We start from the raw sequence: 12206 nt of genomic DNA, 5'->3' as shown, positions 1-12206 counted from the left end.
ACAGGCCCCTATTACTTTGCCAATCTGTGCCTCTCTTTTAGCATTCCGGGCATGGAGAAGCTTCGAGATAGCAGATTTATCAAATGGGAAAATGAATGCATGATGATCAGTTAAATTGAAAATCAGCGTCTGCATGACAGCCCGACCTGACACCTCCGTAATTAGAAAGAAAAATGATGGCGTCCGATGCATAATAGAGCAAAAACAATTTACACTCTCCCATAATGATCCGGCGTTCAAATTGAAAATTTCTCCGGGTATAAATTGAATTCATAAAGTATGATTCATGGACGACACATCTCCTGGAGGCTGCCTGGGCATATCGATTGATAGTTTGTCTTGAATCATGCAGCGTGCAGCTCTCAGGCAAGAAAAGCTTAACTACTTAAGCAAATCGCTAATTTCACCTTAAGGCCACCAATGTGCAGCCAGCGATACTCCTATTCAGTGTGCTAATGAATTATGGATGAACTGGGCATACGTCCCAAATAGCCTCAGAGTAGCATGGAAAAATACACACCGAAGAATCTTAGGGGTTATTTCAAATTGGCCTCGGTTATCCCACAATTTAGTGCATAAACCTCGGTTTCTTACCAAATGGCAACGGTTGCAATTTGGTCTTTTCTGTCTGGATTTGTGTCAGAGTTTATAACGGAAACAGACAAAATGTAATCCATTATGCATTATACAATAATATTGCAAAACTCCCTTCAAAACTAGGATTAAATGTGGAGACTGGTGTAAGCACACTATAAAATAAATTAATAATAAAAAGAAGAAACACAAAGTCGATGCGGAATCTATCATCTGAGCACTATAAAGACCACGCAGAGATACACCTCTAACCCAGGCCTAATCTCGTGCATGTTCACCGCGTGTGCCATGTAGGCTGCGCCTGCCCCTGCCCCCCACCAACCTAATAAGACATTGCTTCCTAGAGCAAACAGCTGCATGGGTTGAAATTTATGTAAATATTTTGAAAGGGACACTGGCTCAGAAATTCATTTGCGCCGGCTCAGATGTAAAGCTCACCCCTCTTATTTTCAATTTATTTGCAAATCAAGACCCAAAGAGAACACTAAAGGGCTTGTGGCTCTTAACAGTGAACCAGCAACTCTACATATGACTGGACAAGATTTATTTTTTGTTGTAGTTTTGTCTAAAGATTTTTTTTTTTTTTTTTTAATGTTGCTACACAGTCGCCTCGACATTTCTTCCTTGGGTCGTCTTGATATTGTGGTCAACACTGCTAATATTGCAAAAGGGAGCAGATGTCCCAGATCCTGCACGGCTTCCCTGGGGAACCCCAACCCTATTAGAACAAATGTGTTCTGCTATTGTAAATAGGCACGTTTGCCTCAGCCCGTCCTATTACAGCCGACGCATGATCAATAGGCTGATAACACAGAAACATCAATGTAAAGCGACAGAACAATGAGGGATATCATCGAACATCTATCTTAATATAGCCCTGCTACAAGGGGCCCTGACAAAGTGGGGAGAGAGAGATAGAAGAAGAAGGGGAGAGAAAAAAAAAAAAAAAGCTCATGAAAATGCCTCCCCACGAATCCCCATCTTCTATCCAATATGCACAAACACACACACTCCCAGCTGCCGGGGCTATTATTTTCCTATTTCAATTTGACACCCAGGCCTTTTCATGCTAATTCTATTATTCTTGGAAGTTTATGTGATTTCATATCACTAGAAATCGGTAATGTATTATAACCCCCTTTGAGCTAAAATAAACTGAATCCCCCTGCAGTAGCCACCGGGAAAATAATTACTTTCATATCAAAACTCTGCAGGAGTCGAGCGGGTCCTTTTCGCCTCAGGCTCGTAACCTCATTTCAGTGGGGGCTTATAGATGAATAAATTTGTTAAGGCAATATACAAAGTACAACATGAGATTTCTTAAGAAAGCCCTTCCTACTGTAGTCCTGTACTGGATGTGCTGCTATTTAAGGTCTCACACGGTTTGAGGTGCTTGTATACAATAGATTTATTTAAGAAAAACCTTACATATATAAATAGTATAATACCTTTCTTACAGCTCTTGAGGATTTTTGTTGGTATCGTGGTCTTGTGTTGTTGTTGTTGTTTTTTTTTTTTTTTTGACAAGTTATCACACATTAAAGGATATCTAGAGACTCCCGATTCGCACACACATACACACTCGCAGAGTGAGAGAGACAATGAGAGGAGGGAGAGAGAGAGAGAGCACATCGTCAAAATATCAGCAGGGGGGAAACCTAGAGATTAGATGCAAAGATGTAGATTCTGGTTAACCTTTGGCCTAATGACAGGTGTCGTTTAGGGGCTATTTCAGTATGGGTCTACTTTTTTTTTTTTTTAATATACCCCCCCTCCCCACTCATTTATTCCATGTCGACATCTTCTTTAGAGTCTGTCTTTGTTTCTGCAGGACAGTCACTGAGGACAGACTCGGAATTGGGGTGATCCTTGTTCTCTAAATGCTCTTTTTTGCCCGCATCCACAGACTCAACGAGTTGTGAACTGTGTTCGTGAGCGAAAGTCGAATCGCTGCAAATAACAGAGGTCTGAGTACTTTTGCCAGTGGAAAAGGCGGCCCTGGAAGGGCTCGTGTGAGGTGAATTTGTCTTTGCCTCTGATCCCACCTGTGCCCTTGGTGTGGTTTCTGCAGAGTCCGGCGAGCTGCTGGTACATCCCGCAGAGCTCGCAGAGAAGCTACAGCGGACGTGAGGCTGGTTTCTGTCCGCCGGCGTGTCACTGTCAGAGTTTACTGCTGTTGTTGTCTTCAGGGCAGTTTGTGGAACAATGAATCCAAGCGGCTGTGTGATGGGATAGAGCAGGAAGTGTCCCTTCCCTATCAAAGGCCGTGAGGAGGGTAAGGCCGCGGGGTTGCGTCTCGGTCTGTGGTCCGAAAGGAGGCTTTCGACGCTAAAAGGGTTGAGTTTCTGCATGCTGGAGGCTCTGTTATTGTTGGAGCACAGGCTTGAACCGTGGCTGGGGTCGGGCGAGTCCAGATCGGATTCGACAGCGTCCCTGTCCAAGTGTCTTTGGTTGTGGTTTTGGCTCTGGAGAGGGTGAGGTGTTTGGTCGCAGCTCGATTGCGTTTGATTTGACCCCACAGAGTCAAAAGGTGGGCCTGTGTTGTGGTCACTGTCGGTCACATGCGACACCCCGCTGTCGCTGTCTGATCCCGGGGTGTGAAATAAATCCCCAGAAGCAAGCTTGTTCTGGGACTTCAGCAGCCGCCGTTCCTGCTTTCGTTTCTTCTTCTCCAGCCTGCTCAGCTCTCTCCGGGCGATCTCCTCCGGGTCCATGGGCTCCCCGCTGCAGGTGGTGGGGTGTGCGTTGTGGGCAGGTCGACCTGGACCTTTCTTTGTGTTCTCCTTTTTCCTCCATTTGGCTCTGCGATTTTGAAACCATACCTGCGGAGAAAAGAAAGGTGAACATGTGTGTAATGAGCACGTCTGTCACTGCAAAAGGGAAGTTAATTAGGCCCAAAATTGCCGGTGTGTTAACAATATGGTAATTAAACAAGTAGGTTATGTCTCGTTCTTGCTGTTTTCTACGCAACGCTTTAATTGGGCCTTTGATTAAATCCAAGCAGTCTAAAAAAGATGTGGTTTTACCTGATAACTGAAGTTTAGGTCATTGGAAGACTTGCTAAGTAATATTTTTTACAAGGTAAACTCTGGCATAAAATCAAACTTTGCAACCTTCCACTTTGCTGTTATTAAAAATGTTACCAATAAAACTTATTGCTATACTATATTAAAATACTGTGTAACTGACAAATGTAAGCTAAAGTTCCCAACAAAACAATGATCTAAAATGTTAGCATTTTTTTTTAAATAAAGCTTTTATTTAAAAAATTATTTATGTACTAACACTACACTACGAAATGCCAGACAATACACATTCATATAGTGGGATATTTTATTTATTACAGAAATAAATTGCTAGATATAATATAGCTTATATAATCTCCAAAAATTGCACCATGCTGCTGAAAGACTGACTTACACTTTTTGTCTGTTTATAGTTTAAAATTGAAAACCATGCCATAGATAAATAAAAAGTAAACAAAGAGATAGCATAGAGATAGAGCTCACAATCACGACTCAAATTAATAAAGTAAATAATTATGAATTTACCTGAACCCTTGATTCTATCAAGTCCAACCGCAGAGCCAGTGCTTCCCTCATGAACACGTCCGGATAGTGACTCTCATTAAAAGCCTTTTCTAATTCCTCCAGCTGCCAACCAGTGAAATTTGTACGAGTTCTTCGCCTCTTGCAGCCAGGGCTATCTTTGTCTGGGTCTCCCGAGTCTGACAGCAGAATGAGAATAAATGTAAACAAAGCATGAGTATTTTTATTTATTTATTTATTTTAATTACCAAATTTTAGCATATTTTAACAGCATTTATATCATGCACAGGTAAAGCATTTTGCAAAGTTTAGACGCGAAAAGGATGGTCTCGTTGGGAAATTTTGCAGTAATTCACACGTGTGTGTTGCAGCTTCCATGCAATTCTTTCTAAAACAAAAGGAAAGCTTCAAATGCTAACACAAGCATTCCCCTGCTCTAGTAATTACTGACTGACAGAAACATTGTTTTCCTTGGATGCATCTTCAGCTTTCGATGAATGAAATGAAGTCGGGGGCGAAGAATACAAATCTGTCTATGTGTGACGTTTTTGCTCGCCTTTTAAACACGCGATAAAGAGGACAACTTGTATCGCAATATCCTGTTTTTGTCTTTGTGCAACAAGCCAGCATTGACGGGAGGTTATTGTGTGCTGTATAATGTGGCTTACCTGTCAGTTTGTACTGCTGATTATCTCCATTCATCCCGCACCCCGAAGACAAGAGGGGGTTGGAATTACCCACTGAAGCCGTGCACGAACCATTAAGTAATCCGTCTATTGAGAAAGGAACCGCGGACGCAGATTGAAGTTGATGCCCGGCTAATTCGTAAACGTGATGGTGGCTCAGATGGTACGGGAAGCCCACCATCCCGCCGAGAGAGCCTCCGAACTGGGCGTGAGGTGGATCCAGTATCCTGCTGTCCATCATCCCGCAGGCAAAAGGAAACGACGTCTGGAGGCCGGTGATGGGAATTTAAAAAGCATGCAGTGAGTGTGGCCAACGAGTAGGGGACATGATGTGAAGGGAGCGATGAGCTGTACTTTATCCACATGAACCTCCCAATAATTAGCCCAGGCTCTGGGAATATGGGACCCAATGAAAAGCGGTAATGGACTCTGACGTCAGAGACGCGCTCTGCAAACGCTCCCCGTATCGATTGCTAATTAAAGCTGACATCCACCTCAATAAACAATATCAGAGCTGTCACAACAAGACAGGAGGGCTTTGATAAGAACTACATCGCAACTACACGGGGGACCCACCGGGAGGAAGGGCTCACTGAATGCCGGGAAGAAAAGGCTACAGACGGATAGATTAGGCCACGGGCTCGATCCCGGACTTTTTGTTTACTAGAGGACCTGCATATACATAAATATTAGACTCGATTAAATAATAATAATAGTTTTTATCAAGCTAAGCTAAAATATGTTTGGTGATTTTTTTTGACTCATTGTTTCTATTTTTTTTTTTTTTTTAATTTTTTTTTCTTTTTTGCATGTATGAAGTGGATAAGATAGGAGAAAGGTGAGACCTATATATTAGTACATTTTAAAAGAGCCTTTTTCTGCTGACTGTGGGGTCCCCACATTGTCCCCAAACCCCACTTTGGAAACCACTGAGTTAAGATGAAGATAGTTATGGATCATCATTTAAATGCACTAAACCTTTTATACTCAGACAGGTCACGTGCAGGGCGTAAAAACAAACAGGATGATTGCTGAAATATGGGCGTATTTAAAGGATAGCTGAAAGCACCAAGTAAAAGTCAACTGATAATACTTTTACTGTTACAAGGCGAAAGCTTCGACTACGACCAAGGTTATATGGATAAAATATATGACCATATAAAGAGAAACGTCAGCTGCTGGAGATCACTGCTAAACAACAAAGACACAGAATTTAAAAAAGAAGAGAAAAGAATGCCATTCCCATATGTGCACTATACAAACATACACAACATTTCATGTCAGGAAACAAAAATGGAAAGCTCCCCTGCTTGTGCAACCTGGCACTCAATATGTGACTAGCCTAAATCCTATCTGCTCATTAGGTTTTCAAATAATTAATTCGACTTTATTTATCCCAAGTCTGGCGCTGTCATAATGTTAATCAGAGTTGAAATTTCGCACCCCACTCATTCCCTGACCCTTGGCACCCGGATTGGCATGTTGTAATAACCTGAATCTCTCAACAGAAGCTGCGATAATTGTTACCCTATTAGCATGCAAATTGTTTAATTAATATTATTATGAGGAAGTATATAATCCGCTCGTCACTTGACCCCCAAGCCCAAATAACAACCCTCTGTATTTCAGTGTGTAGCTCTACATTTTAATGAACTCCTCAGAAATGATCTCGCCCATTTATCCATCTTCCTTTTTAGCAGCGGTGGGCTTGTCTTTGAAGCGCTCTCTCTTTGTATTTTAACTTTAATTTTAACGCACATGGACAAGATCTTATGAATAATTCCTCCCCGCTCATTCCTTTTTTTGAACATCTAAAATTCAATAATTGCTTTTCGTCAATTCCAAGCATATATATAGGAGGTCCCCCCCACCAAGTCGGGCGCACACGGGAGCTCAATGAAAAGCAGCCCTTGACACAGTCTCCAGAGACATTGCATTCAAATCCGTTTTTCTACAACGGGTGACATTGTCAGATTCTAGCTTTAATTAACCCGATAATAAGGCGAACAAGGCCAGCATTCAGCCGCGACGCTGCCCTGCCTTGTTACCTTTTTTTTATAACTGGACCTTTTGGCAGCTGTTCAGAGGGAGAGAAAAAAAAAAGAAAATATTGTTTCTTTTCCTGATTTATATGTCCAAGTCGTTTGTTGCAGCAGGACACAACATCTTTATTGCATTTATGTATTGTTGATCTGAATCAATAAGTGCACAGGGCCTATAAACTAATTGATTAACTCTCTAACCAAGAAGATAAATTCCACGACAAGTAAATAGAGGAGGCTGACAGATGCACACTAATACAATTTCAGCAGCTTCCTTTCAAAAAAATGGTTGTAAATTATAGCACTTTACGAGCCTAAGATGTGCACCTACACAAAATAATGTAGAAAACAGCTTGCCCTGTCTAAAGCAGCTCAACATTATCATTATATTATGACATTTACCTGCTGCTTGATATTTCCCTGTGCCTTACTCTTTTCTCACTTTAAGGCTTAGCCTCTCTCCTTATGCTCAGATTCAATGATAAAAGGCCTCTCCATCCCTTAGTAATACATTTAAATTCATTCTTAAGACTCATAACAGTATAGTAACACATACTGCCCTGACAGTGTGTTATATCACTGATGAGATGATGTTTTTCCTCTGTTATATGAGCACCATATACTCGGAGCTGTGCACACTTTATAGTTTTATTCTACTACACATATTTAAATCATTTATAGGAGTGTTAAATGTTGTTCTATTCTCTTAGGGGTGCTCTTAAGGTAGCTGCTATAGGCTGTAAATCAACTGCTCACCACAGTGATGAATTAGATGAAGAAAAACAGCAGTGGCACTGCTAAACTCCCCTTAGTACACAAAATTCCCATGCCCACTCATTCATTTATTACTCACACTCTAATCAAGGGGTCAACAGACCAAATAATCAGCCTATAGGAACTCAGACGCATATTTGCCTAGAGTTTTATAGCCATCAAAATGATTATTGCTATTATTTTAAACTAAATAAACTGAAGTTAACTTTGTGTGCTTGTGCTTTATCTTCATTCCCCTAAATAAGTCTCTTTAATGCCAACTTTGTGTGTTGCTTGTGTGTTTAGCTGAGTATCCTATAAGGGGCTTTTGCGGCTGCCCACTCCCCTGACTCCAGATAACCAGATAACTGAAATTCATAGGTTTGCCAACTTAATATAGGTGTTCAAATGATACACCCCAACACCCCTCCCCCTCAAAAAAAAAAAAAAAAAAAAAAAGACAGAGGCCTTATCAACATGCCCATCCAACACTGATGCCTACTTTAGTAGCAGAGAATCAAATTCATTTTTAATTAGGCAGGCAAATTAATAGGCAGCAGTTTAGGAGTTTAATTACTCAATTAACTTCACGCACGTTAATTTTTAACTATCTAAATTAGGTTGCACATTATTCGATTTGATGATAATTATAGAATTAAATCTAAATTAATTGTTTTGGATGATTTGGATGAACTAGATGCAATTCCAATTAAACAGCAGGAAAAAAGCTGGTTGCCATTTTAAGCTCGCAAATCCTTTGATTCGATTTTAAGCAAGAAACTCTGCCTAGAAATTTTCCTCTGATCCTACAAATTCTCTTTCCCTCTAATCCCACAATTAAAAGTTTCCTCCCATCTAATTATCTGTAATTGTGCCGCTGTCAAAGTAGAATGGAGAAGTGAAAGCGATTGATTTGGACTTTTAATTCAGTTCATTTCTGATAGAAGAGAAAGTAATTCCCTTCAAATTACCTCATTCAATCCTGACACCCTAATGCCCTTCAAAATCTTTTTTTACTCCCCAGCATTTATATATTAAAAATGAAGCTAGAATGACTAGTGCCTCCTAATAATAATAACCAAACTTCCATTAGAATAATAATTTCATTTCAATTAAAACTGACTTATCACCTTTGCTAAAACGTGCTTAATATGCCGAAAATTATCAATGCTTGAAGGAGCCCAAACTGGGGAGTCTAATTGTAATCAGCAAATCAGAGGTGCTTGTCGCTGCCGTGCCTTTGCAGAGAGGCAGTCTCGGAAATAGAACTAATTTACTCAACTCCCCCGGGAAATCCGCTCAACAGATTAACATTTTCAAAATATAGTAATGATATAATTTGAGAAATGGTGACGCCAATTTGTGAGGAGCCTTTGTGCAGAATAATTTGCATTTTTTTTTTTTCCTTCGCCATCGCCTGCATTTTGCCCCCGTTAATTACAGCTCCGCAGATGAAGGGTGTGCTGTTTGACTCGGTGCTTATTATTCAACTTCAATCTAATAATTCAACTCTACAGTTATATGACAAAGTGTAGCCTATCCACGTTTTAAGCCACCCTGCGTATAATCCCAAATGGGTGTGGATGGGTGAAAATGTGAATAGGTGCATATAGGCATGCAGTCTGCCTGTCACCGTGTGTATTATTGCAGCCTAATGTAGCCTCTGCGCTTGGCTGTGCTTAAGACTTGCTCTTACAAGTGATGGGTTTGTTTGATTTTGAGCAGTAGCCCCACAAAACTTCCCCATAATAACATTCTGAGATGTGTGTGCAATAGATAAACTCCGCTGCCCTTCAGGTCACCTTCTGCCTGCATACTGTGCAGGTAAACTGCTCGAGATCCACATCCCTAAACTTGGATAACTGATCAAAGTACAAATACTGTGGATAAAGTTGGGTGAAGGCCACTGATATGTAGCTATTTTTTAACCATCCAATATTAACTAGTTGCTAGGCTCGTTTAGTTTACAAGCCAACTTGGAAGTGATGGCAGGACTGCCATCAATCCCTCGCTGTTTCCTCACTGCAGATCTTGTAGAGAGAGCAGTGATTGTACTCTGCAGCCCGGCCATCTGCTTCTGTACAAAAAAAAATACCAAAAACCCCAGAGATATTCACTAGAACTACACTGGAGATGAATAAGATGCAAAAAATACATTTTGAAGCTCAACATGAGCTATGACAAACTTTAGATGCATGTTTTACTCCTGCAAACACTTTACCACAAAAGACGTTGGAGAAATGTTTATCTTTAGCAACATTACTTGGTGTATGATTGTGTTTTTCATCAAGACGGTGGATTCTGCACAAATATAGTCATGTTGCCACATTCTGTGTGCTGTATTTTGCTACAAACTTCCTCTCCCACCGTTTATACACCTACACATTAACATGGATACATAAGAACCTGAACCTATAGGCAACCTTGACCCTGCATCAGGGTTCCACAAAACACATCTCAAGAGACCTGCTCAGGGTGGATAAAAAGACCTGCTGTGCCCTCTAGTGGCTGCTCACGTTCCATTGTTTGGCCAAGAGCTGACAGACACATAAACACGATAAAGACATGTTTGAAGGGGTTCACTATAGAAATAATATAAATAAAACAAATGACACAGGTAGGCGCATTTTAATTAGAATATATTCTTCACCGTGTCACTGACTTTTATGTACTTTTGTATTATTCAAATCCTCTGTGGAGAGTTTCTGTAATCCTCTAATGCAACTGATCATCTGACTGCATCCTTAACAATAGCCGAAGAAGAGGAAGTTTGAGTCTTCAGCGTGTGATGAAGGGACGTACGTGGAGCACCAGGTGTTTCCAGAGTAGTGCCATCTGGCCTCAGTGTTGGCAGGTTACGAGGCAGGTGCTGTAGAACAGCGGAGATATTTAGGCTCTCGGTAACTGCTTCTGTCAGTACCCTGTGATGCACTCTCCTACTATGCGAACATCTCAGTGGGGAAATATTTCTACTCATGTCACTTAAATCAGTTACTTTATCAATTATTTTCTTAATAATTATCTCTGTAAATATCCAGGAGAGTAGGCCAAATGGCAACACTCAAAGAGCCGTGACATCTTTAAATATTCTTGTAATTCCTTAACATCTAGGACAGTCATTTGAACTACAGAAGCTTTAAATGCGATAAATATAGACTGTTGTTATCATGCAAATCCCTGACCTTGTGTTGGAAATGTAAAGAATTAAATAAAAGAAGGGATTTATGGGGTGTTATGATGATATAAACACAAATACACACTGCATATGCAAAGTGTAACTGCTGTCTCAGGAACCGTCTCTGCTCATGGTTCCCCCTTAACTCAGGGAGCGATGGCCTGTGGAAGAATCCTGCTGCCATCATCTGGTGAAACCTGCAAAGACACCACTTAGTGTGGAATTAAACCAACAGGGATTCTGCTCTGATAAATTAACATTTTAAGCCATCAGTTTGCACAAGATTTAAACTGTGTGCCATCTAAAACAATGCTGAAGCCTATTTCACTACATTATACTCACTCATTATAGGGAACAGTCCAAACTAAAATTTAAGAATCCATTCTTGGCAAATTATCAGAAGATTGGATGATTGGTCCTGGGTTTAAATATTTAATGTCCATTGGAATTATTATTATATGGCTCTATAAAACTTTTTAATAAAACTGAATTACACACATTTTCATGAACTGCATTACTTTCAAGGAGTCTTTTGGGGTTGAATATTTCAAAAGATAGAGAGCAGTTAAATATTTTTCTGGCTGACAAATCATATCTGTGATGATCAGTTTGTCAGAGAGAGACACTTAACTGTAATTCCAGGACCGCAAAATGGCAAGTATTATGAATCCTATTCAGTCTAAATCAACTTAGCTAAAACTAAACAAAAGTAAAATTGAGACTGCTGCACATATTTTAGCTAAACTCTGAATACAGCTCATAACTAACTCAACATAATACAGCATATAATGGATGATTGTGATTCCTTGCTGGAGTTTGTTTCCCATCTCGAAAGGCTTACAATAAAAGAGCTGTGAAACAACATATGAAACAAAAAATCTTTTTTAGTAGTCTTCGTCGTCTTCTTCCTTATTTCTCCCAGCTGCCTCCATCTCACCCTGTTCCTAGCATCCTCCTTTGTCACACCAACCCTCCTGCATGTCCTCCTTCACTACATCCATGAATCTTCTCTGTGGTCTTCCTCTTTTCCTCCTGCCTGGCAGCTCTGTCTTCAACATTGTCTGCCCAATATATGCACTATCCCTCCTCTGCACATGTCTGAACCATCTCAGCGTAGCCTCTTTGTCTCCAAACCTTGTATTTGATATACTCATTTCTAATCCTGTCCCTCCTGGTCACTCCCAGTGAGAATCTTAGCACCTTCAGCTCCTCCTCCTGTCTTTATTTCAGTGCCCACTGTCTCCAAACCAGACATCATATCAGGTCTTACTACCATCTTGCAAATCTTTCCTTTCACACTTGCTGCTATCCTTCTGTCATAAATCACTCCTGACACTCATCTCCACCCGCTTCACTTTGGCTGCACTTTCTTCTTCACCTCTCTTGTGCACCTTTGTTTTGGATTGTT

At 40.6% G+C, this 12206-nt stretch overlaps 1 protein-coding gene across 1 annotated transcript; it reads right to left on the bottom strand.

Moving 5' to 3' along the window:
- Positions 1 to 2349: 2349 nt before the first annotated feature.
- On the bottom strand, positions 2350 to 5148 carry uncx (UNC homeobox). The gene is made up of 3 exons (XM_030736351.1): positions 4811 to 5148; positions 4146 to 4321; positions 2350 to 3416 (listed from the first exon to the last, which is right to left on the bottom strand). The coding sequence occupies exons 1-3, from the start codon at positions 5067 to 5069 to the stop codon at positions 2379 to 2381; spliced, it is 1473 nt and encodes a 490-aa protein (XP_030592211.1). The 5' UTR covers positions 5070 to 5148; the 3' UTR covers positions 2350 to 2378.
- Positions 5149 to 12206: the final 7058 nt, after the last annotated feature.

The sequence above is a fragment of the Archocentrus centrarchus genome, chromosome 8 (assembly GCF_007364275.1).
Source record: "Archocentrus centrarchus isolate MPI-CPG fArcCen1 chromosome 8, fArcCen1, whole genome shotgun sequence".
Taxonomy (NCBI): Eukaryota; Metazoa; Chordata; class Actinopteri; order Cichliformes; family Cichlidae; genus Archocentrus; species Archocentrus centrarchus.
The sequence above is the reverse complement of the archived record's forward strand: the minus strand, read 5'-3'. Positions and strand labels throughout refer to the sequence as shown.